This window comes from Phaethon lepturus, unplaced genomic scaffold (assembly GCF_000687285.1).
Source record: "Phaethon lepturus isolate BGI_N335 unplaced genomic scaffold, ASM68728v1 scaffold48316, whole genome shotgun sequence".
Lineage (NCBI taxonomy): Eukaryota > Metazoa > Chordata > Aves > Phaethontiformes > Phaethontidae > Phaethon > Phaethon lepturus.
Window position 1 is genome coordinate 240 of NW_010547947.1, and position 26908 is coordinate 27147.

The 26908-nt window shown below is 45.8% G+C and overlaps 1 protein-coding gene across 1 annotated transcript in view; it reads right to left on the reverse strand.

Annotated features, from left to right (window-relative positions):
• Positions 1 to 1278: 1278 nt before the first annotated feature.
• The window catches only part of LOC104622876 (muscle, skeletal receptor tyrosine protein kinase-like), a 39042-nt gene continuing 13412 nt past the window's right edge, over positions 1279 to 26908 (reverse strand). The window contains exons 6-11 of the mRNA XM_010289790.1: positions 14528 to 14652; positions 11159 to 11318; positions 9647 to 9653; positions 6509 to 6775; positions 1753 to 1928; positions 1279 to 1320 (exon numbers count right to left, since the gene is read on the reverse strand). Coding sequence (XP_010288092.1) covers positions 1289 to 1320; positions 1753 to 1928; positions 6509 to 6775; positions 9647 to 9653; positions 11159 to 11318; positions 14528 to 14652 — 767 coding nt within the window. The 3' untranslated portion in view covers positions 1279 to 1288. The remainder of the gene's footprint in view (positions 1321 to 1752; positions 1929 to 6508; positions 6776 to 9646; positions 9654 to 11158; positions 11319 to 14527; positions 14653 to 26908) is intronic.

Here is a 26908-nt window from a genome sequence, read left to right on the forward strand (position 1 = left end):
CCAGTATTTTAAATGTCACGCTTTAAAAGCAAGGAAAGCAATGCCTTGAAACCTGCCGCAGGACTGAGCTAGTAACCAACATGAAAAGAACTTTTGCGCAGATCTGAAATAAACATCAGTGTGACACCTTAGAGGAGCAATGTAGAGAGCTTTAGGGGCAACAGCAACACTAAAGAAGCATCCCTGAGTCCTTGGTGGCCTGGAAAATGCAGACACTCTCATACATGGTCTTGCTAAAATGAAGATGGGGGAATAAGAAGGGTAGTCCAACTGGGCTTTAGTGAGTAACTTTGAAGGGTATGCTAGAAAGCAGTTTGATTTCTGAACCAAGGCTGAAAGCATCCTGTGAACACATCAATCATTTGCTGGCATCCCTCCCTCGCGCTCCTTTCCCCAGGAAGGGGATGGCTGTAGCTGCAGGCTGTAGGCGTTGGGCAGTGATGCTGGAGGTGCTAAAGTGCTTGTCCCCGAGGTGTGCAGTGCCAGGTGCCTGGGGTTTGGGTTGCCAGGTGGAGCCAAGGCCTTCCCATGAAAGAAAATTCCACAAAAGTCTTGATTTCACCTTTTTCACTTTCTCCCTCCATGCGGAAGGTGCCCGCTGCTGCCAAATCTGCAAACCTTGCCTGCTCAGAAGCATGGCAGGAGGGAGGCACTGTTCTTCTTTTTTCCAATGGGACAAGTTCACTGGCTGAACTTTAAACTGCGGTTGCATGACAGCTGGAGGAGCTGGTTGTGAGTGTTTCAGCTGTGACCAGCAGCAGGGCAGGAGGACAACAGAAGTCACAGCAGTGCTGCGGAGGATGGCTGGGTCTCACCGTTGGTCATGGGGCGTCACACGAGAAATGGCCAGACTTCAGACATGTTTAGAGGAGAGTGCTGGGGCCTTTGTGGTAATAAGGTCTTGCAAGGCCAGCCTGATGTAGGTAACCATGTCAATAACAACATATAAGGCTGTGATGACCTTGGTAGCAGTATCAGAAATACCAAATATCGGTTAAGCAAAACTAGAAACAATGAAAGAAGGGGAAATAGCTGGAGGGGATGGTACCACCTAAAAGTACCATGCCACTCCAGTTCCCTCCAACAGTTTCCAGCCCACATTCTCCCCAAGCCCTGAAGAGCTGGAAATGTGTTTCCCCATGCCTTGGATGTGGAAGCTCAGGCATTCCCTGGTAATAACCTGAATCCAGCCAGCCAGGACCAGAGCAAAACACGAAAATGCTGCACAAGCTGCATCTTCAACAAAGAATATCACACCCACCTCCAGAAACATAGAGCCTGGAGCAGTCTACTTACTGGTTATATTCTCCTTCTTAAAATCTGTAAAAAGAAAAGACAAGACATAAGGAGAGGTTGTCCAGGATATGATATAACTGGGTGCTTTCTTAGGAGCTTGCTCTGGGGAAAAAGGGACCTCCAAGTTACCTCCAAGCAGCGTTTAAGTGGCTTGTTTCTGTGCAATGGCACCTGAATGGCAATTTTGCCATCACTAAGACTGATTTTGGCAATGAGGTTGTTATGACCCTCTCAATAAAGAGCCAGGCTTTACCTGCTTGAGGAATTTTGCTCATATCCCAGTCAGATGAGACAGGCAAACAACTGATGCGGCTGTCATAGTGCCATGCACAGGCGCTGACAGGTCGGTACCCACTGTGGTCCTTTGCTTCGGTTGTAAATTATGGATCGCAACCTTCCCCCCTCCCTCACCAAGAACACAGCTCTCTAGACAACAGGCAGCATGTGGCACCTTACCAAAGAATGGGATGCGGGTGCAGGCGCTGGGGTCTTGGTGCAGGCTGGGCAGTCTGTTGCATTCGGGAAGAGTGAGTAGCATCAGCCCTGGCTTGTAAATCCCCTTCTGAGAGTTTTCCTCCATTGAGAGCCATTCCTTAAAGCAGTAGAGATCCTTTACAGCAAGGCAATTCTCTCTACATTATTTTGCAAAAAACAGTGAAATACAGCAGTCAATGGCTTGACAACAACAGCTGCACTTAGCAGTGGTGTGCAGGGATTATGCAGGTACAGAAACCCATTAATGGGGCAACCCTTCTTTAAGCCAGTCTGTCTGGCTCATAAACCATAAGGAAAACTCTGCATAAAATGTAACAACTTCCTTTAGGAAACCCACAGAGCTACATTTTTAATGAAGCAGGGTTATGCTCAAAACACAATACACATCACAGTCTGTGAGGAGTTTGTTCCAATCTTTTCCTACAGATTTATTTCCATCTTCTACTAATAAGCATCACATCTGGGAGTTATCTTAACATTTTCCAATGTGTTCTAAAAATCTCACCTGTCTTCTGTAAATTATATATTAAAGTGTCATCTAGTAACGACAGGAGGCAAGCTGCAATTCTTAATCTTCTTAAAATAAATATTTGCCTGTATTTTTAATCTCACAGAATCACCCATCCAATTTTCTTCTTTTCTCCACATATACCTTTCAATCCCTTTTCTATCTGTCAGCTGCCTGCAGCAAAACCTTGACAGTACCTGGTAAAATGAGAGACCTAATTGTCTCTTACCTAACCTGTTACCTCCATAACGATGTGAAATATTCACTGACAAGAAGTGCTTTCGATGTTTAAATGTTCCTTAGATCAGAAACCATTTGTGAAAAAGGCCAAGGCAGAAATATCTGCTCTAGCACAAACAAACAAACAAACAAAAAAACCCCACAAAAACTACCATACTGGAAAGTTTTGAAAGTTTCAGGGTGAGTTGCATTAGTCAGTTTATTGGTGATTTGCTTATTAATTGAGCCTGAATTGCAAAACCAGCTTTGAGGTCATGTGCAGAGACTACTTTTGCTGAGCTCAGCTGAAGTTCTTTGCGGATCCACATCCCTGCTGACCACCACACCTGCTGGAAGGTGTGGGAGAGGACACAGTGATGTAGAAAGCTACTGCTCGGGTCTGTCGTGAAGGTTTTAGCCCTGGTGGGCTGATGCAGTTTCTTTACTTACAGCCTGCCAACAGTTTTGGCAAGAGCAGATGGCTATGAGTTTCAGTGATGACTACCAATGCTCCAAACCCTCTAAGGCACATAAGGGACAGAGGCCATTGGGAATTCTATCAGGGAAGTAGCTTTTCTGCAACAGTAATGGATGCACTTCAAGTCTGCAGGCTGAAGCCACAGAAGCCCATCTGCCCCGTGGTTGGATTTAACCAGTGCTGGTTTATTCCTTCCTCAATTCCATGAAAGCCAGAATGCAGACAGATGGAGTAATTTATCTTTTTTATGTTAAACAACATGTGGAGCAGGAATAACCTTCTGAAGTAAAGAAATGTTTTGCTAGGGAAATGAGAAAATCTTGCATTTGAAGCACTGGCTGACACTTGGGAGATCTGGACTGCATTAGCTGCCTTCAATTGTGAAGCCTGAGGATCCTTAAACAAGCACCTTTTCGGTGTGCAACTGCAAAATGAAAAAGACCATTCCTTTGCAATCCTGCCCACTCCAGTGTTAAAGATAGGTTATCTTCACCCACAAATCCACCCCAGGAGCATGGTGAGACAGCAAGAGAGGGATGATCAGTCTCCTCAAGTTGGGTTCATACCATTGTTATAACACTTAATCCTGAGCAGCAAGAGCCTGATGAGATCATATGCAAAGATTACTTCAGATTATTATTAGAAATTTTATGTCATGTAAATGACAGATGGACAAAGAACAGTAGCAGCAGAAGAGGACAAGTAGGTCTGTAGCATTTTAGGGACCACAGAGGACTGTTTAAGAGGAGGTGGGGACACAGAGATCTGACCAAAGTGAGATGTTTCCCAACACAAGACTCTTCTTGGCAGCTTGGGCACTTCATAGCAGCAGTGGTTGAAGCAGAAATTGAAGGGTTTTCCTTTTGCTGTCATAGAAGCAGTCAGTGGTAAAAGGCAGATGTAATCAAGAATTATGAGATGAGACATCACGTTTCCTTAGAAACAAGAAAACTCTAATTTTAATCAAATTGCATCTTAATTTACATGAAGTGAGGTTTTTCCCATGTTGTTTTCTCATGTTTCACTTCATGGTGTTTTATCTCCTGATTATTTTTATAAAATCTTTACTCAGTCTGTCAGCTGTTATTCTTCTTAACTATTTTCCAAACAAAAATGAACATAAAAAATTACACAGGAGAGAAAAAATGGTGCAGAGAATAAATAGCAAGACAAAACCACATGGAAATATGTCAAGGGAAATATGTCCCTCAAAAGCTGGGAGAATTCTCTGGCCTCTGAGATAGTTAAATTCTAACTCAGGAAGTATTTCAGCTGAAAACTGGTGTAGTCTAGCCAGTTTCTGCAGAGAGGTATAAAGGTGTCAGTAAAAAGCAGATAATGTAATTGGAAAGTGACCAAGACCATGTGAAATGTGTTCAAGAGCCCCCAGAGGTTTCAACTGTTCAGAAGTACATATTGGATGTCTTGAGTTATCAAAAGGAGTATTGGGTTAGGGCTTTGGAGAACTGTTGTCCAGCTGATGTGCTCTGGAAACAGGAAACAGGAAGGATGCCGTTCCAGGGCTCTTGTCATGAAGAAAGCTGCATTTCACTCTGCATTAAAATCACAGGGGGAAATCATTAAAGGGAAAAAAACATAACATTGACTTGAGGATTTGAAGAAAGACGATGCCAGGCAAGTCCAGTAAGATTTAAACACATTTGCAAATGCTGTGCAAATGTTAGCTCAAAATCACGTGCAGATTTATGCTGATTTAGCTAACTGACTTCAGAAGTGCCCCAGAAGGGCAGGTGTTCAGTCAAATCAGCACAAGTTCTTGTCCTGCAGGGCCACTCATGAGCAGGGGTAAACAAAGCGAGACCCAGATCTCACTGAAATACCTCATAGAGCACTGTGCAAAATCCTTAGCTGTCAAACGTGCTGTGCATGTGTGGCTCAGATATAAATACTGTCACACATTCTTGAAAAAAGGCAGAGGCATCATGTCCCAAAGGGCACAATGACAAAGAGCTGGAAAACAAGGTGGCAGGGAGGAGTCTGACAGCAAAAAGCAAGTTTCAGTATTTGGCTGCATGGTTGTCTGTGGATGCTTGCACATACACTTTCACAGGATGTATGCCACTACCGCGCTGGCGAAGGAACACCGAACAGCATGGGCACCAAAGAGAGAACACAATGTACTGTCAAGCTTCAGACTGGGATTTTCCTCTGTGCCTTTGTTTTAGAGACATTAAAGGAGGAGCAATCAGGAAAGTCCAGATTACAAAGACATCATGATGCTGGTTGTCCTAAAAAGCCCCTACATAACTGGAAAAATAATTGCCAGTAGACTACATCTGGCCCAAGTCCAGCTGGCAGAGCGCTTGCAATGTCTGCAGAGAAGACTTGTATTTTAGTTGAGACATTAGAGTGGTGCTGCTGTCCCAATAAACACAAATCTGAATAATCTGTTTTAAGATTGCACTTAGGCAGGGATGTCAGCTGCTCAAACGTGAAGTGGGGAATGACTAGACAACAGTCCTCCAGGGGCTGAAAATAGATGTGAATCAATTGTGTTAGGAAAAAAAGGAAGCTTCACCCTGAGACGTCTCCATGGGACTGTCCTCGCCAAGGCATACCAAGCAATCATCATTTTGTTATAGTTAACACTGAAAGAACCTAGGCTGGAGGCTATATATAGTTAGCACTTAGGGAGAGATAAGGAGCAGAAGCTCCAGAGACCAGAAAAGCAAGACCTATGAGCAGAGTTTGGAAAAAAATGCTTTATTCTAGTTGGAAAAGTTGGAGAAGACGTAAAATCTCTCTGCAGAGGGGAAAGGAAGAAACTCGGGAGGACAACAAGCAATGAGGGAAGGGCCATTCACGAAGTTGCATGGGGAGGGAGCAGTGTCTCTGTCGCTGGGACGTGTTTCACAAGCACCTGTCAGCAGTGGATTAGCTGTAGTGGGAGACGCTTTGGACTCCTTGGGGCCCCTGCCAGCCCTTTTTCAATACACATTTCTCTGCATATGGGAGGCTACAAGAGCCAGGTGGGAGCTTTGGTTTAACAGGTACAATTACACTAGCAGTGTCTCTGGTGTCATTTTTTTTGTTTCATCTTTGTCATGATGGGTAGTGCTGTATGATTACTGTATTGCCTTGGCCAGATTTGTGGCAAGCACTGTGACCATACTTAGTCAAAATCCCAAATAAACAATTACTTTTGATAGTAATAATGAGTGCATACTGACCTAGTAAGATTTAACTGATAGCAATATGTTAATTATTTAAATCAATTATGTCATTCAGGTTGATATTTCTTTTTAACACTGTTAAGAGCTTGATATAACACGTATGTCTGGGCCTGAAAGTCAGTCCGTATCCTAGCAATGAGCACAGAGAGAGTTGGATCGGGTCATCTTTGTGCGTATAGAGGAGAGAACAAAGGGAAAACTCATGCAAAACATTTTCAATCAGTGCTACTGCAGGTCCAGACAGACCATCACCACTCCCCTGCTGCCTACACATTCCCACGAAATGAAAGTGAAAGATGAGCATTTTTTTAAATTTACCTGCACACTGGTTTTGGAGCTGGCCCAGCTCCCGAGGGATTGCACTCCTGGAAGATGTAGTTACACAGCAGAGACTCAGCGGCCGGTTGGCAGAATGAACTCACCATTTTCATTTCAGTCCAGGCAGTGTGCACAAGCAGCTCTTGGGTCTCCTCTGGGTCAGCATAGGAGGAGTTGAAGAAAACAAGAGCATTCTTCGCCAAGATAGCACTACACACCTCACCTCTGTACGTGCTGCAGTAGCCTGCATCACCCTTGTACAGCTTGCTGTCGAGGACAAGAGCATACACATGCAGTAAGCTCACGCCCCTAAACACCTGCAGGAGCAAGACTTCTAGGCTCTGTTTCTGAATAAAGTGGCATCTGTAAGGCTAGCAGAGTGTAGAGGAGATAGTAGGCAGTTATAACCACTAAAACCAGCTAATACTGTCCAAGAATTAAACTTCTGCAAGGAAGCCTGGTACGAGTGCCAGGCCCTCCTGGAGAGCTCCAGGGTTGAGGCTCTGACCAAGGGTTGTTAGCATTATAAGTGGTCAAAAAGCCTGGGCCATCATGTACAGCTGTCACCCAGCGTGGCTCCTCGCCGTGGCCCCAGGACCTAATGGGAAAATGTTTTGTTCTCCTGCTTCCCTGCAGTAGAGATCAGCCATGCTAATTGCTGCACACCTGTGGTAACTCGGGATTTTTTGCTCTCCTGACTAGCAACAGTTTAATTTTGGACGGACTCAATGAGCAGGACCCATGTGAGTCCCACCCAACACGTGTCAGGAAATTTTTCACAAGACCAGCCCAGCCAAGTTCCTGCCTGCCCCTCCTCATCTCCTGTACCCCTCCTGACCTTAACTCTCTTCTACACGTGTTTAAGTGGGAGATACAGGGAGGAGAAAGGCACAAGCATGCAGTTTTCCTTCTGGTGCTTCCCTGCAAGGTCCATCCTCTCCTCTCTTCACCACACGTCCCACTTTGCAAACTCCTGCTGCAAAGCATGGGGACAGAGCTTATGCCGGAGCAATGAAAAGCACAGCAGGGTCGGCTCCTTTGTCGTCTGTTTATTTATCTTTCCTGTGTTTTTTGCATCTAACAGGAGATGGTTGTCATCCCTCCCTCCCTTCTTCCCCACGGCCATCAAAAGGGAACAGCAGGGCAAGGGCACGCACCGGTCAGCCGTGCTCCCAGCAGCTCCCACGGTGGCCCCACGGCGGCCCCACAGCAGCCCCACGGCAGCCCCATGGCAGCAAGGTCTGCGGGTGAGGATGCTCCCTCCACTCAGGCAGCCCGTGGGATGCAGTGCCCTCGGGGCGGGGGGGACACACCTGGGAAAACAGCCCCCCTCGTGTGCCGGGGACAGCCGAATCGGGTAGGGAGCAGGGCTGGGTGCAGCTGTCCCCACTGCTCATTCAGCCAGTTTAACTGGGGTCAGGGAGTTCAATTCGCAACACGCCAACCATTTGGAGTAGCCAGCAGAGCTATTTGTATCTTTGCCTTTTATTCCTTTTATTTCTTTCCCCTGTCCAACTAATGGCTCATTGTCAGCCCTAGGGGTTCTTGCTGGAGTTCTTTTCGGAAAGCTGCAGGTACATGGACAAGGGATTATACAGGATGCCCAAATTTCAGCTTTTCAGATGCCGCTTCAGACAGCACTCTCTGGCCCTGGTTTAGCTGCAGTACTTTGAGCTCACTGCCAATTTTTTTTAATTCCACACACACACATCACATTGGATGAAAAATACAGGAATGCACCGATTCCTTGAGGTAGCACCAAAACGTCAGTGAAGCTGTGACACCCTGCATCACCCCAGGCTCCACAGACCCCGCTTCGTGTGACCACAGGCACTGTCCAGCATCCTGCACTGGTCCCACAACCCGTGACATCTCCCTGGCACAGCGCAGGTTTCCATGCTGCCCCAGTGCCCTGCTAGAGCTGTCCTTGGCGTGGCAGGGGTCACAGTATTCACGTTTTCCTGAAGATGCCCATCGTGCTTAATCTGAAAGGTGCATCCTTCCTGTTCCCCAAGAGGCAAAAGAGAGCACGGCTGAGCGTGGGGCAGCTGTGCTGCTGACTTCGGGTGGCTGCAGAAGCAAAAAGCAAAAAGCCCCCAGCGCTCATAATGTGTTTCCTTGCTTTTTTAAAACCTGCAGGGAGACACGGACCAGGCTGCAATGGAGAAGCAGCCACCACGTGTTTCTCACAACGCCTTGTCACAGAAAGGGAATTTCATGCAGCAAATGTTGAGAACAACTGTGGGACAGAAGGGCTGAACATCTGACCACTGTTCCCATGCCTGTCACACCTACATGAGTGCAGGTGTAAAGCATAAGTCTGCCATCATCATTGGGTGGTCACTAAATCACTTACAAACTTCCTGAATCGATCTTGCAATCCCCTGTGAGGGAGGCAAGGGCCTTCAAAGGGAGCCTGTGTCAGGAAAGTGGCAAAACCATTTGCTCAGAATTTCTCGAGCTCTACTCTTTTCTCTGAGGGCTAGTAGCTCCCAGCCCTCCTCCCCAGCTAACCCTCTAATTTTCCTTCCAGACTGATCTGCCAGTGCAGAATGTAGAAATATGCTAGGACTCTAAAAACAAAAAGCCAGCCAACTTGTTCAGTATTCCAAAAAATACTAAGGAAAAGTGCACATGCAAGTGCATGTGACCCACTTACATACAAGTGGCTTTACCCATCCATAACTCCTCTTGGAACAAATATCTAAACTTCTCCTGCCCTGATCTGGTGATCACCGAACCAAAATACATTTATTGGCTGTGTACACACAGGAGTTTAACTTGCAGTCAAGCTTTTGCCTGTAAATTCATAAGGCCAGTGAAGTTGCAGATGTGTAACTGTGAATGGAATTTACTCCAGAATATTCTGCCCACTACTGTATTTTAAGCACCCTTACTGATGTGTGATCCACTGCTTGCTTAATACGGAAGCTTCCTTATCTACCTGGGTCCAGCCTCCATATATGCCTGTATAAAGGAGCTCAGCACTCTCTTCAGGTGAACCTCATTTCCATGTTTAGCATCCAGAAATCCACTCCATTCATTTAAGCCAAATTAACCAAATCCCCTTGGTTCATCATTCGTTCTCCTCCCTGGCCCAGAGAAAACCCCCAGGCAGCCACAGAAAGTCATTCTTACCTCCACTCTGCCAAGAGGCACCAGATCCAGGAATTGTGATGAGCCAGGAGAAAGAAGAAATGGAAAAGACATCAGTGTCACTTCATTGCCCCCTGTGAGATGTGGGGGTTAAGACTTCCATGGTAGGAATGTGTCTGAGACCCGTAAGCTCTCTGAAAAGGATGCAGCTAAATTCTGTCCTTATTTTGCACCTTCTTGTAGGGAAGAAGAGCTCAGCAACACTGGGTGCCATGTGGGGAGAGGGAACGAGGAGGAGCACAAGAATTGCTGGCTGCAGCTGAGGTGAACCGTTGCACCCTAAACCCACACCTTTACTCTTATCCTTTGGATCCTACATAACCAGCAGATAGCACCCCCTAAGGCACCCATGCACCCATTGCTGCAGGCAGTAGCTCTAACAGGTGGGAGAAACCAGGGCTGGAGAATCAGCGCAGGCGCGCAGCCATGCCCCCCACTTGCATCACAGCGGGGAGCTGGGCTGCACCGGCTCAGGGAAGAGGTGCTGAGCATCGGCCAAGGACCACAACACCCCTGCCCTGGGACCCTCGGGAGCTGGGACGAGGCCAAGGCAGGTTCCTGCTCAGGTCTGGGGGGCCGCTGAGCACATGCAGCGGGGGGGAGAGCACTGCTGCTCCTCCCACCACCTAAAGCACCTGCCCTCCCTCTTGCATTTGCCACTCTGCTTCACGGGGCAGAGCCTTGCCTGAGCTAAAAGCAAAAGTGGGGATGTGAAATACAGTATCAAGTGCTGAGTCTCTTACGGGGCAGAACGTGTTGCTAGGTCTCAATGCCCAGTGTTAGAAAGGGAATGGTCATTTTCTCAAAGGAGCAGACACATAGAGACAGGGGCAGGTGCAGGCCTGGTTAGCAGCAGGACCAGGGTTACCACACCATGTCTGGAGTCCCAGGTGATTCCTCTTTCCTCTAACTAAACCCCTCTGCCTCTCCCCAGAGGGAAGGCACAAGCTGCCACCTTTCTCTTGGTATGACAAATGCTGTCAGCTAGCTCAGATCATAGGTATTTCTCCTCTTTGGATCACCCTTTCCCCATCTGAGAGAAGTCCCTGGGAGCAGAGGTCACCCCAGGCACAGCAGGGTAGTGCTCTGACAGCAACATCCCTGCTTTCTGGGTGCAACCGTCTGAGAAGTCAAACTGCTCACAACAGCTATTTTCACCTTGCTGTTAGGTGATACCAACGCTGGGTCATGGCCATGACTTCCTCCGCATGGATGAACTTACCAAGTGCGCTTCTGGGACACAAAGTACAAGATGGCATCAAACGTTCAGGAAATGACAGCTGTGCCAGTCTCCAAGGTGTAAGAATATATGAGGAAATAGCATGGCTGGGGATGCACTTGTACTCAAATTTAGCCCCCTGCACACTATCAGCTCTCCAAGTCGTTCCCTCCTCCTCCAGAGTACTTCACATCCCTTTCCTCTCCCCCAGCAGGGAAGCCAGGACTGCGATTGCAAGGGTAAAAAATTAACGACCAACTTCTTTCCCAGCATACCTGAAACGCTGATGGTTGCTGCGGCCTTTGCAGCTCCAAAAGTTTTGCTGTGTTTGTTCGTGGCAAGGCAAGTGAACAAGCCAGGTCGAGTGACATAGACCTGCAGTCTGGAGTCAACCACTCTGTCCTTGACACTTTCCACTATAGACCCTGCAGAAACCTAAGAGACCAAAAAGCCCAGTGCAGTGGTATTTCCAACAAAGGCAAACAAACCAAGTAAAAATTTAAGAGGCTCAGCCGCAAGCATTTAAATTGGCAGAGAAAGATGCGGCAAGCAGATAGAAGTGGAAGAGAGCTAAAGCTGCTGGTGTTATTTTGGTGCTTTCACAGCAGCTGACTTCACAGACAAGAGCAAATGTTTAAGACTGCTCCTATTTCACAATTCAGTGATACTTTTGCAATTAATTTTCAGTTCCATAGGCCTGTAATCTCAGTTTTGCTCATGTAATTGAGCTGGATAATTACTAAACCAGTAGTTTTCTAGTTTTCCTATTCATGCCTTAGCAAGGAAGGGCACGAAGTGGCTTTGTGGACCCTGGCTATACAGAGAAAGAAAAGAAAATAGTTTGAAAGTTGTTGATTTGGGATTAATATAGCCACTGCCACAATTCCAAAGCAGTCATGAGCAAAGCAAGTGCTCTGGCTATGACACTTTGGGAGATACCTGATAGATTCTCTTATCTCACACCTGGAAATACGGAAGGGGCTGCAGATGTGGTGTCTGTGCAGATCCCATTGAAATCAAGTTTCCACTAACCTCCAGGGAGGTTAGATTGGTCTCTCTAACTTCTCAGATAAATGTATAGGTAGAGTGCTTTGCTGGGGTGGATCCAGGGAGATAGCTCTCACTGTCCTTAGGGCCAGGTCGCACCGGTGGGGATCCAGGGGCAACCACATCTCGCTTGAATTACACTTGTTGCTTCCTATCAGTGTGAAGGGTAGAGGAGGCAATGCTGCTCATTCCTTGTGCTGATCAGGTCCCCTCTCCCTCCTTATCCCTCAGGCCTCGGGCATACCCCGTTCTGCTAGCTACTCTCCCAGCAGCACTGGGCTGTGCCTGGTGAGCACAGAGAGCCAGGACTGCTCCTCCCGGCTTGGGTATGGGAGGAAAAGGGCACTCGGGTATCTGCAAGCAGTACGAGCAGCACATGTGGTCACAAGCACCATGGAAAATCACAGGTAGAAGTGTCAGGTCATTGCGCCTAGGACTTCCACACTGGCCTCCTGGTGTTTTCTCTGCTGGGAACCTCAAGCCATTCCCTCATGTTAATTGATTCCCTTCCCTTTTCAAATACATTCCCTGAGATTTTGTTTCCAGCACATCCTTCTTTAGCCTTTAAAACATGACCTCAGCCACCACCAAAGCAGAGGCCTCTTCACAACTTCACACCTGGCTCACTTATTCTTTCCAGTGCAGACAACTACAGTTCAAGGTCCATGATGCCCCATGGTGCATAGTGGGAGGAGAAGGAATGGTGTTTCTGTTTAGCTAGGCAAGGCAGCTGCTGCTCAGAGGAGTTTCCATCCGCCTCTTCAAAGGCAGCTCAATAACCTCAGCAGATTCCCACTCTTTAAACCTCAGGACAATTACAGGTCGGTGTTCAGAGACCGTAATGCCACAGGCACATTGCATCTTCAAATGACTCACCATTGCTTGCTTGTGAGCCAGCCCTCAAACGCTCCAGTCCACCCGCTTCCCGGCCTGGCTTTCCCAGAGTCGGGCTCTCGTTAAGGTCTCCTTGCCGTATTAAAATGAGGCAGTCTGAAGCACCACTCTCCTGGGACTGGGCTTTGCCTTGCAGACAGGATCGGGGCAGGGCAGATCTGACCAGCCGGGCGGTGGCTCCGGGCAGGGTCTGAGCATCATCTCACACATGTTCCCTGTGGGACCAACGCACCGGTGCGAGCTTGGCAGAGCAAGGGTCTGTTCTCCAGAAATATTCTGCCCTTGCCAGTTACCACAGAGCCCCCAAAAGGTTTCTACCCCAACGGCAAAGAAGTCTTGAATGAACACCTGCAGTTGTGTCAAAATTATCACCAGAAACTACTGAGGACCCACAGGGCTCTATGGAGGCTGATCTGATACCTTTGCTGTTCTCCCTAGCAACCTCTAGGGAATATAGAAAATTATACCTAATCAGACTGGAGGACACAATGAAGTTTAGAGGAGATAAGGAAGGCAGGACAGCCTGCAGAGTAGCCCAGGCTCCCCAACAATGTACGTTAATACATGGAAAGAGAGGATAGAGACCAGCGTGGGGATAGCCTTCTGTAGTAAGACAATTCAGCAAGAGGATTTATTGGTCCTGTCAGACAAGCAACTCCAAAGGAATGGCCATGGCCAGCCAATGGCCAGAAGGACTTGGGGCTGACAGGGGCTCAGGGAGATAGAGCAGAGGCAAACTGCCAGCCTGCACACAGTGGCTGCTCCACCTGCCTCCACAGCATCGCACCGTGAGGCTCACATCCTTAAAAAAGCTGTTGAAAGACCACAGGGAGTATAAACCATGTCCACCATAACCATGTGAAGGCTGGAGGGAACCCATGGCAGGCTCAGACTGCAGAGCCGCTGCTCACTCCTGGGGAGGTAACACTGACTGTCAAGCAGCTCTTCACTTCAGCTGAAGGGAAGGCATTACAATGGCCTACACATGGACATGAATGTCAGTCGAATTCACAGTAGACACCTATTTTAAATGGTCAGGATAATCAGACCACAGAACAATTTCCTGTGAGAAGCAGTGGATTTGCAGCTCTTGGTGCCTGCTGTTGAAGAGGGTGTGCCTTTCTTCAAGACGTGCTTCTAGCCAGGAATAAATTGGTGACATACTTCAGTGTGTCACCTAGGTCAGTCTAGCAAATTTCAGATCCATTCATCTGCAAATATACTTTGCGTATATTCTGTCCCACAGGTATTTTGCCTCAAGACAGTTTGTTCTACCTAACTACCTCAGTTTGTGTTATTTTGTCAAAAAAGAGATTTTGCCAAAAAAGAGATTTTGCCATGGCATTGTTATCACATTAGGTGACCAAAGTTGGCTGCAGAAACACTTAAACCCACAATGAAGTGCTAGAAAGCCTGGCTCAGAAGGTTGTAAACATCCAAAGCATCCTTCATCTTGGGCTTTCCAGACTCTAACAAATTAACCCACGCAACACACTGGAGAAGGGTGAGAGTGTTTTGCAGAGGAGAAAACTGCAGCAGGGAGTCGAGGCAGGCTTAATGTGATTGCACAGCAAGGTGCTTAAGTACGGCAGGAATAGAAACCGTGGGCAGTGGCTCCCAGCCCCACATTTTAATTCCTAGGCTGCGCTTCTGGATGCTAGCAGAACTCCCGGGGCCAAAAGCATGAAAAAAGAGGCACTTACAGCTTTCCCATTTTCCAGCCAGGTGACGGTGGGGACTGGAAGGCCGGTCGCCGCACACCGCAATGTCACCACAGACCCAAAAGTGATGTTTTGGGATTCAGGAGCCTTCAGGATTCTGGCAAAAACTGCAGGAAAAGACAAAGGTGCTAGTTGAATGGCAATGTAAAGCTAAGTCTTTGCTGGTGTGGGGATGCTTCCTTCCCAACAGATCTCGAAATAAGAACAGCCCCACGAACAAAAGCGGAGTATAGCAAGGTCTTCCCAGTGAGTGACAGTCTTGGGAGAGGGATGAGGAGAAGAAAAAAAAGTGATCAGCACTGTTATGTTCTGCACCTTACAGACCAAAATTTTACCTCTGGAAATGTCTACACCATCAGAGTTCAACGCCTCAGAGGAGGTAACATGCAAAAAACCAAGGGTAAACTCATCCGTAGCATGCAGATGGGACAGCTTACAACAAATACACAACAAGTTACCACGCTGCCCTGCCAAGGGTGACCTCATGAGAAACCTGTTCAAAACCATCAAGAGAGACCACCAGCATGGTCACAGACGGTGAAGGGTAAGGGTCAGATAAGCTCCTCCGTGTGATCACAGTGATTAAGATTTACCATGGAGAGCCGCAAACCTCAGCATTTTCCATGCCACGACAACCTGCCCTAAGGGGAGAGTCTAACATCAAGTTACAGGGGAATGGCCAGCAAAGACTTTGGGAAGCTGACATTGCAGGGAGAAAGGTGAGTTTTTAAAGTCACTTTTCATCTCTACTGCTCTTGCTTCTTTTGTTTGAAGAGAAGCGAGATAAGTGCTTCCCTGGCCCAAGTGAAAAGAAGAATTGAAGTATTTTTGCTGAAAAGTTATTTTGATACAGAAACACAACTCTAATGGCCTTCACAAGCTGTATTTCAGCTGCTGTATTTGGACCACATAGAGGAAAGCAGAGAAGAGAGACATTTCCCGTGCGGAACATTTGAGTTTTGACCCAAAATTTTTAATGGACATGCCTGAATGTCTGTGCAGAAGCAGGCTGAATAGTTCTGTTGCCATTTCTTACTCCAATTTCTCATGCTTAGTGAGTAATGCTTGCTCTCTACCTTCTGGGCTGCACAGCAATGACTGAAAGTCTCCATCAGAAATTTTAGTAAGCAGGGGAGTTTCTCTTGGAGTTCTCAGACAAGCTTGTTTGCCCCTTTTGCTATCTGTATTCTTCCCCTTACCAACATACCTGTTTGTGTCATGTTCTTCTATGTCTCTGCCCAACACACCTCTTGACAGTGGCCACTGGCTGCTCCCAGATGGAGACCTCCAATGCAGAGCAAGTAGGAGACCAGTGGGTCCCTCCAAAAACTGAACATCTGTCCCCGATATTTGGGATGGGAAGGCTTTGTCTGCAAAATTTCAGTTGGAATAAAAAAAGTACATGCTTTCCACATAGTTCTTCCATCAAGTCTTGGCCTGGGAAGGAGCTGAGTTTTGCATTAACAAAGATCTTAAAACCAGTTTTTGCTTGTGGATAGATAATGTTTGGAGTACGTTTCAGGTGTCTTAGAAGCACAGCCATTCCATAGGCTCCTGTGCAGGACTTTTTAGGAAGATTACATTTAATGTCAGTGAAGTAAAAAGGGTAGGAGGATGCACATTATATTCAGCTTCTTAACTTGTCTACAGTCTCCAAGCAGTCCCTCACTGTTGATGCTTGGTGCCACTTGCTTAAAGTCAAAGCAGAGCAGCATCAGGGGCTGCTGTATTCCCCCTGACCCTCAGTGAGGCATCAGGTACAAAGCCACACCGCTAACGAGGAAAGCTGCAGTCACTGGTCAGGGACTTTCCTCATGAATAATATGCAAAATGAAACCTTTGCCTGAAGTTTCACTTCAGGCCATTAACACCAGATGGTTACAAATTCAGCCCCAAGCATGCTGGGCCAAGCTCATAATTCCTTTTATACTTCATTCGGAGAAATACTAAACTTTTGGGCCTGTCCCCTGGCAGCAATTATGTGCACATGGCTCCTGCCGAAGCCAGCAGATTAGCTCCCAGAGCCGGAATACGGCCCTCAGTGCTTTTCTCATGCTGCTGTTGGTTTCGCGGGGACCCTGACCACCTGACAACTCTGCTGCTCAGGTCCTGCCCTAATCAATACCGAGGTGACAAATTAGCAGCACCCTATTAGCCAGTGCAGAACACAGGTGCGTATGTCTTCCTCTGAACTGACCACTCTCCCAAAACCTGAGTGGAGCTGTCAGCCCACAGAAAAAAATATGTGCTTTGTTAACAATGGCTGGTGCGCAGGCGGGGGGGAAAACCAACACGAGGGCGTGGCACCTGCGGGGAGGCCAGAAAGCTGCATGCCGTTCCCTGCACTGATCCCAGCACTCGCTTCAGTAGCCCAGCACACTGCTGGCGTGAGCCAGAATAGGGAAGGCAAGGGGTCAGGCCATTCAAGCCTAAAACACCAAATACAGGAGTAAAAATCCAGCCACGGCTGCGAAGCATCCACATGTTTCTTGTGGAAAGTACTGCAGGTGTATTAGCTAGCAGAGGGAAGGGTGGCTATGTGAAAGTGGGCCTATAAATACATAAGTAGATTTCCAAAGTGTGGAAGAGTGGCAGCTCCTGCTACACCCAGTGCCACTGTGTGCATTTCCAGGACTTTCAAAATCGAAGTTACAGATTTAGTACTTTAACATTTCAAGTACTTGCATTTGCATGCTTTTTAGAAGTATTTTACTTAAAGTTTAGCTGTTTAACTTAAGTGCTTAGCTCTAACTACTGTGAATGGAATAACCTGGGGTTTTTTACATCATTTTATTTTTAAGTGAGAAATTTCGTGGGACAAGGGCTGGACTTCCCAGGTCCTGACAGGCTTTGAAGTGCTGCTGACTGGCATACCCCAGGGACATGTTTTCCAAAGGGCATCACTTTGGGAAACAGCATTAAATAAATACCATCAGCTATTTCTCAGCCCCATCACGTATGACTGACACACTGCCATAGCTGGCAGACTCAGGTACTGTGGGAAAACCAGGATGGGTTGTGTGAGTTAGTGTCACCTTCTACCAGTGCAAAGTGGGGCAAAACCACCAGCATGAGCTTGAGGTCCATTTTAGCAACTGCATCAGCAAGGAAATCTCTCCTGTAGCTAAATGGAGGATCCCAGACCCAAAACAATGACCTTTTTTTCCCCATCATATTACACAAAGAAAGAAAGCTGGCAAAGGCGAGGAAAAAATGGCAACCCTGATGGTGCCAACCTAAGCAACTGGCAGGGAGAGGCGGGTGAAAGTGAGGAAGAGGAAAGAACAGGAAATGGCAACAAATGTTTTTAAAATTCATGATATTAGCTGGGCTCAGGACATGATTTTTGTTTTCATTTTGTCTCAGAGTGAAAAATCCCACCAACCAGACGATTTTTAACACTTCCATGACTTGCTCTCCTTTTCCAGATCCTCCCAAAGTGGATTTTGATGGGACCATTGTCTGTTTAGCTACATCACCACAAGGTTAACAACATTCACATCAAGACCCGCCCAGGCTCTTAGCACAGGATTTACCCAAAGGCGTGCCAAAAAACAGTTAGGGAAGGTGGGCGAAGAGGGCTTAATTTATTTATTTATTTAAGTGGAAAATAAAACAGAGGAGCTGGAAATTAAATCCGGCCAGCAAAAAGCCAAGCCAGCATGTTAAGTTTCACTCCCAAGCCCTCTAATAAATGTCCTTTCTTTTACAGCCCTGTTAAATGATGTGCTGTGCACTGCAGGGCTTGCTAGGAGGTATCTGCACCACAGCCAGCTGCTCTCGTTTCTGAGAATTAGGTAACATCATCCAGTCCAAACAGTAGGGCTTTAATTCAGTCACGAAATTTTTATTCTATAAAAAGATTAAAGCAGGGTCCGCCCCCAGCCCCCAGATTGAATGGCTAACTCTTTCCAGGTGACTTTGTTTTCCTGTCGCCTTTGCCTGAGCTGGGTTTCATTTCCAAGGTTTGGGGCCCAATCCTGCAGTCCTGGCAGATGCCTGTTCCCTGACTGGGTAAAGCCCATTTTTTTTGTTAAAGCAGGCTGGATTGAGCCACTCCCATCCAGGCAGCAGCCTGGGTGGCCTGGGGTCATGCTGCTGCTTTTGGGAAAGGACAAAGTGATGCCCAGAGCTCACAAGAAACCCTTGTAAGCACAGACCCACTGCAGGAGGACGTCCCTTTTATCCAGGATTTCATAAGCCTTAGCGCTGGCTTTGATGCACCAGGCCCTGTCAAGCACTGGTTTTGGGGTGTGGGGTGGGTTTTCTCCCAGACCCTACACTAGCTTTGGTGAACCTTGACTTTCAGAGAACAAAAGCAACATTTGCCAATGTACATGAGTTAACCCAGCCTGTCAGCATCTGCACATATTCATGTCCAAGAGTTTGTTGCTAGTCCTGGCATACTGTAAAGCATACCTGATAGTCCAAACCAAGATAGGCCACCGAGAGTTAAACCTGTGTTAGCAACCACATGGCACGCTCCCTTCCCACTGCAGTTTGAACCTGGCCTAACACGTGAGCCAGACCTGGCTTGTCCATGTAGCCAGATCTGATATCTCAACGTGCTCCACTTTCCCTGATTGTTTTGCTTTTATTATGAAAAATGGTCTTTTGGGTAATTACAGCCAGATCCTATGATAAAAATTTTTTCCAACTAAGCTGCAAAACATTGTGGGTAAAGGTAACTCCTACATGTAAAAGGCATTTTCCTCTGGTACAGCTGGTGCCATGTTGAGACCCAATGTGTCTACATTGCTGGGGGAATTGGTAAGCTACGCATTGCCTCGGAAACTTTCCTGATATAAATACCCTGGCAAAGCCTTTGTGCTGCGTACTATTCATGTGCAAGCATTTAGGAGCTAAACTACAAGCATTTTTTTGTTTGGGTTTACCAATGTTCCCATAGCTTTTTCGTACCCAAAGTGTGACAGATTGAAATGACTCCTTCTCTACAGAGGAGTTCTCTGGACTTGGACTTTGCTTACTAATCCATAAGAAATCACTTATGCTTGCCACCTATATGCTCTGAGGATCCAAAAAGTTGTGCCAATGCATTTTCAGTCTTTTGCCAGTGAGAAGCCCAGTCGTCTAAATCCCCATTCAGATTCATTCATCTCACATCAATTCACTCTTCCTGACAAGTCTAAACCAGACAGTCAAGAAGAGAGAACAGCAGAGGGGCTACCATTTCCTTCCCACTGGTGAGAGATGAGGGTATGCCTGACAAATACGTTTATAAACACAGAGAAAGCTGCAGCATTTGCGGTTTCTGACATGTCAAATTAATCGGTGTAAAACCCCAACAATTCTTGAAATACCAGGGCTGAGAACAGGCTGAGTATCACACTCGTGGATCAGTGGTTGCAGACATGGCCACGCCGAGCTGTGTGCAGCAGCTAATTGCATGCCAAGAGCCAGGGCTGAACAAGCAAGGCACAGTCTCCACAGCTGACGACGGGACCAAATCCCAGCTCGGAGAACAAACAAATTCTTCAGTCAGCATGGTCAGCAACTCCTCTCACAGCAGCAGCGATGGGCTCTGCACATGGCTTGTCACATGCCTCTGTATGGGAACAGCTCACATTAATATCTTTGTGACTGCTCAAGGTGTGTTGTCACCCTCTCACCCATTCCATAACTGCTGGGTTAATAATTAAATCCTGAGATAATTGCAAGGTCAGTTTTGCTTTGATCTCTGAGTATTTCTTATCAAAAGTGCAATATTTATCTTTTTGCAAGCCTACGAAGTAATCACAGAGAGGAGCAAAATGCCATAGGCAAAGTTGGTATGAGACATTTCCACTTATCTCTATCAAATTGCTTATTTTTATTTAATCCCCATCCAAACATGCTTATTGCCAGAGGATCATGTGTATACAGATTATCAAAAGAAAAAAAAATGTACAAATGCAGTAAGAAATGCACACAATCACTGTATTATTTCTCAAGGAACAGCACTATTAGGTGTGGGCCACAGAAGAGCAAGCTGCCGAAGCACTGTAAGCAAGCAGTACTTCATCACCCTCCTGCCCCTCACCTGGTTATCATGGTAATCTGGGAGGGGAACCTCCCGATGTATTTGAAATATCAGCATTTTGTACAAAATCTCAAAGTCTCCAAGCTCTTCTGGCTCCTGATATGTGATTTGGGAGGTTTGGGGATTGCAGTAGTTCTATCAGCTCATGCAGCACAGGCTAGACAGCACAGCAATACATAGACACTCAACTTGGAGCCTGAGGCTGTGAGATGGACAGCAGGGACAATTCAATATCTCTGTGGAAAGGAGATGGAGGAAACCACAGCATCTCCATCCTAAAGCATATGCCTTCAGATTCTAAGCTCTGGTGTCTAATATCAAAGCAGGTTTTTCTTAGCAAGGCAATAGCTTTTCAAGGCAACCTTATTCTAGGGTGAGCTCAAAGATTTATGGATGGTAGGACAATTTGCATCAGCAGAAGGACTCATATAATGTTAAATGCATCAACCAGCACAGGAACTTCTCAGCTGTAAAAGACTTTGCATCACATGTAGATGTCTCTGGAATCCTTAAAGCAGACCCCAAAAATATGCAAAGCTATAATAACCAGGAGTAAAATGTAAATAGATAGCTTATATCCTGTGTAACTATATAAAACCTGTTCTGTACAAGTGTTCATTTCTATATACAGAGCAAACATCAGATTCAAGGACAAGCGAGGATAACATGTTCAAATTACTTCCTAAGGAAATGAATAAGGAAATTCTTTTCATGTCATTACTGTTCTTATACATGTTTGGTTTCTTTGAAGGAAAGACCCTTCTAAACCTCCCCATGCTCCAGCTTTTCTACAGTACGGACACACACCACATGCCATTTAACTCTGCCGTTACCCGTTACTGCATGTGAAACTGGAAAAGAAGTTCCTAGTCTCCTGAGTCAAAGAGCAACTCTTTTGCTCTTTCCAGTCACGATCACGACCCATCACGACTGCTGCCAAGGCTACCAGTCTGCCTGCGTGTACTGAAATTTCCATAGTTGCACATAAGTCTCCCTCTCTCCCACTCTCAGGAATAGAGCAGGCAATTATGGGAATCACTGGGATACCCAAAACTGAGATAAGCCCTGCAGCATCCTGACATCTGGTCTCCACCAATGGGTAACAGCAAGTGCCATAAATTTAATTGCATGCCATGTGAAAAGTACTTCCTTTCATCTATTTTAAAGTGCTACTAGCTGTAGCTGCTAGGATGTTTCTTGTTTGGGGGTGATAGCAAGTAGTCTGTTCCCTGATCATCTTATCCACCATGAATGCTTGGTTTTCAATGCTGAAAACTCTGCTAGTCCCTCCTATCACAGAGATCCATCTTTATTCTCTATTTTCAACTCCTTGTTTGAGATGCCTTTTTGGAAGGGGCTGTCTGGGGCTGCATTCAATTTCAGAGATGTGTGGGGACCACTCCTACACAGAGTAGCACCACAGCAGACACTTTCTGTTTGATAGTATAGGCACACACACCCCCTAGAAATATTGTATGACACTAGAACTGGCGTTCATGCTAGAAGCAAAATCTAGAGTTGTACAGTTTTGAAGGGCCAGTTACAGTGGAAAGTAGGAGTGGGGCTTTCACCTCCACCAAGGCTACCAGAATGAGAAAACCAGAAAACATCCTGGGAAGGCAGAAGGCATCAGCCTCAGAAAAATGGTATTGGCCCACAGTTGACTTCCCAAAACTGGACTTTAAATAGATGCTATGAAATTTCCAGGTTGCCTTCAAAACCCTCCCTTTTGTATCTTCAGCCCCAGCTTTATCTTTTCTCAGTGTGAAAAGGCAGTCACTTCAGGATAGTTGTCTCAGTTTGCTTTGCCCCCCTTATCTGATAGCTATGGATATTCTCTATCCTCAGCTCTCTTTGTTGTTGTGAAGGAAGCACATGCCTCCTAGCTACCCAACACAGTTTAAAAGCCAGAGGGATTTTGTCCACAATATCTATTTTTTTTCTTAAAACCACAATTCATGTGATGATGTGAGAAATTCATATGTTTTTTAAGTGCCTTTCCAAACTCTTTGTTAGGGGAAAGAGGTTTTTGCAGAAGGAAACAGCAGGCTCAAATGCCCATTAAAGAAGAACTGTTCGTATATGCCTTGTCAGAAACCTCATGCTGCTAGGAGGCCCCTTTCACAGATCCTCAGTGCAGGAGGCCACCCCACAACAACTACACGAAGGCAGCATGCACCTCGTGCCTGTGCCACAGCAGAGCAAGCCTCAGGAATAAACTGAATATCTCACGCTTCTTTGTTCATTTGCTGAAGGTCTGGGGCTGTTTTCTTTCTCCTGCAGCTTGCCTTGTTACCCTGTAATTAGGGCTATGGTCATATCTGCAGCATCTGAGAACCTCAGGATGACTACGGTGAATGCAGTAGGCAGGAGGAGATTTAATGAGATATTCTGGGCTTTCAGTTACGCCCACGCCACCCCACTGAGGCCAGTCAATTAACTTTGGTGTAATTACAGGCAAGCTCAGTACTATTTTCTTTCCCTCTAATGCTCCCTCCCCCAAACCCTTTGCAATTTTTAACAGCAAACTGCAGCATTCACACTGCCTGCAGGTTCATACACCAGCATCACTGCAGGCAGGGAAGGCAATCCCTTCCCCGGGTTTCTGCCTCTGCTCATGGCAGAGCCAAACACTCTTCCTCAGTGTCGGTATCAGAATTGCCCTGAGGAAGTTTTGCCCAGCACTTAAATGCAAAACTGCAAACTTCCTTGTCAGTCTGCTATTTGGCAACCCAACTCACCCAAAACATTCTACCTCAGAAGATGGCACAGATAAAAATTCAGATTTCACAATGATAGCTGGTCTATGGGCAAGGTGGCAAGTGTCAGGGTAACAGTGCTGACTGGCTGCTTTGGTGGTCTCTTGGTATTTCCCTTTCATATTTCTTCTATGCCAAGTACAGACATGTTGACACAAAACTTAGAAAACTTTCTGGATGGCACATCTGGCATCAGTTTTCATTTGAAATAGGACCTATCTCTGGAATGTGGTCAATCCAAACTGATAGATTGGAGTAAGTACATACTTTCCTTATTGGTACTTGAATTACGGTGTGACTTTCTTTCTTGATTTATCTGTGATGCAAATTTGTCCCAAGACCACATAAGAGGTCCACAAAACAGCTGAAGGAAGCTAGTGCTTTAGACTTCATGGGCATAGTCTGTTAACTAAATAGCCAAGGCATTGCTTTCTATTGTGATCTAGTCTGCTGTCCCATCACTGCCTCCAAGAATCAGAAAAAATTATTTAAAAAGATAAAAAATTGAAAAATCTAGACCAAACCTAGCCATGTCCTGACAGATCCTTCCCTCTGAAGGGATGATTCTCCAAGGAAAAACTTCCTATTTTTAAGGCTAAGGCGGTTCTTACAAGTGGCTTGCAGAGGAACTTTTTTGTGGCCTGTGGCAGGGTATTATTTTAGTAGCTAGTAATTAGCAATAAACTGTGGGGAGGAACAGACTTCTATCTACCAGGGTTGGAATGCAAAACCAAATGTCTAAGTCAGGAGAGAGTGAGGAGCATTGCTTCTACCCTTGTTTTGATTTGCTTGCTTTGTGTGCTGTCACACAGTAGCACAAGAGGAAGTGGAGCAACAGCATTTTGACAGAGGGATGAATGAAACTGCCTGGATAAAGAAAGGATCCGTAGCCCTCAACCAATGCCCCATTCAGCCAACTGGAAACTGCAGAGAAGATTTGATTCAAAAAATGTTATTAAACCCATAGAAAATCCAGTTAGTTTCTTGATGAGCACACTGGATCTTCCAGCACTAATTTGTGCTGGGGTTTTTGTTTGTTTGTTTCCTGACAGATTTATTATTTCTAATTTCTAGACATGCCTTTGTACAGTGATGACTCCAAAACTAAACCTTATCACACAGTATACTCCAAAACTCCTGAATTCCACAACCCTCTGGTGCCACAGGCTGGAGAATGAGCTCAACTTCATGTAAATGACAAGATGGAGGTGCATCTAACTCAGTACACAACCAAGAGGACTGCCTGTGTACTCTTTCCTTTGACATTACAGTCCATGTATTTATGGCCTTTTTCTTTCATGTTCAACATTAAAAATGCATCACTGGGCAAACTGGGAACATCGGCCATCACACTGGTTGTGTTCAACACCTAGAAAGGCACAACAAAGGAAGGTTGTTGTTCATCCTCAGGGGAAAAAAAAAATTTTTTTCAGGATTTCTGCACATAAAGTCCCAGTATACAAGGCTAGAAATCACAGTAGACAGTTCAGACTGTCTTCCTACAGCAGAGGACTTCCACACACGTGCTTCTGTTGGAAGGACACCTCTTAGAAGGACATATTACCTCCAGTTGTGTTAGTGCCTTATCGACCACAACCCTTCATACATTTCAATGGCAATAACTTCACTCATTCCCAGAAAATGCTCTTTCCATAGTTGAAGCTAAAAATTAGGCTGATAAACATACAGTTTATAGCTTTATGCCTCATCTATAAACAGCTGTTATTTCTAAACTGTATGCGATTCACAATCATCTTTTCATTTTTTGTGACTCTGTTGTTTTGAAGAATGAAGAGCATGTAGGACAGGAGCCCTTTCTACCAAATCATAAAGTGGCACTGTCCTTCCCCAAAACAGAGAAGGAAACATTCTCCAAAACAGAGCAAAAAACTCTGCCAGAGCACAGAGCCCAGGTCAGGTGATCAAACCTGTTAAGTCATCGTAAAACATATCAGTTTACTGCTGTTTTGCAATAGACACTTCTCATTTGATGCCAGAATTGTACACACCTAGAATATTGGTTATAAGCACCACATCTGAAAAACATAGCAAGAGATTAAAGCAAAACCACCCAAGAGAATTTATTTTGTGCATTAAAAAAGAACTACTGGGCAGCTTCTCTCTCTGTCTGAGTGACAAGCATGCTCATAACAGGAATATTCCCATGCCTCCTACTAGGCAAGAGCTCGTGGCTTTAAATTTATTCTTTCAATGTCATGCAACTTATACATAATGGGTAGGTAGAATATCATTGTTACACATTGTCAAGCCGTGGCGACCACAGAGGGTGTACAGTTTTAGGCAGCAGGCCCAGAAGCTGAACCTGATGAGCTCTTGCATAGCTTTTGCTGAACTGGTCCTATTAATGGGCTAGATCAATGTCACTGCCAATAGCAATGAAAACCGAAATTCCTCCTGTTCTACAGCCTATGTTACATAAACAGCTGTCCAATGCATGAAGGGAAAAAAAGATGAATGTCTCACTAATGCTGCCTATCATGCAAACCCTATAGATTTCAAATGCTCGGACAAGGGCCAAGAAATGCGTTCTTGGCACAGCCTAAAATTCTACACCTTGCCCTCAATTTTCAATGACATCAATGGGAATTTCTGCACTTGAGGACAGCTCTCAACATTACTGAAGGCAATAGCTGCTCTCCTATTTATTTCCAAAGGAGTCATGTTCAGGTAAAACTGGATAGAACAACTTAGCCATCTCTGCCAACTTCTTGTCAATGAAATTCAGCCTTCAGATATGTGTGTGAACTACAGATCAGGTAAGCAAGCTAATTCTTCTATTTTATCATAGCCCTGAATCTTGGATTCATCCAGGAACCTTTCAGCCACAGATTCGCTTTGGGTATCTGTACAGCAATCAACAGGAAATTTGTATAAATCCTTTGGCAAGGTACTGCCTCACTGATTATGTAAGTACTCTTCTCTTCTGGGGTTAGTAGAAGTGTTCATTATCAAAACTGATAATGTAGCAATTAAACAGCTAGTTAGCAAAATGCTTAAGATGATAGAAACCAAATACAAAACTCCAGGTCAGAAATGTTGCCTCCACGAAATTAAAAACACATTTCTTGGCAAACGGCCAAGAGTATAATATTGTTCCTTTATGTCAATGCAGATGTTACCTCCTGTTAACTATCCCTGGACATACATGAACAACAGGAAGTCATCCTCACATGCTAATGTTAACAGACTCAGAAAACTGATCATTGCTTATTTGTTCTGCTTTGCAGAGCGGTGTGGAGAAGGCTTGTTTCTGCCTATTGCACTTCTGCCTCATGCCAGTACTTCTACTAGTTCTTTTTTCCATAAGCTCCGTGGGCTGTAACTAATTTGACAAAGGCACCAAATGGGGGAAAGCTGACTCAATACACCCATGCAGTTTTTTCACACAGCTGGAAACCAGCACACTGTCATAGTGACCCCAGCACATGTCAGAAAAAGCCAGCCCTGCTCCTCTGAGGTGTCCCTTCAGAGCTAAACCAGAGGCACATGTCATTTTATTGCTACAGGACACACCAATATCATAAAAATAGCATGCAGCCCTCC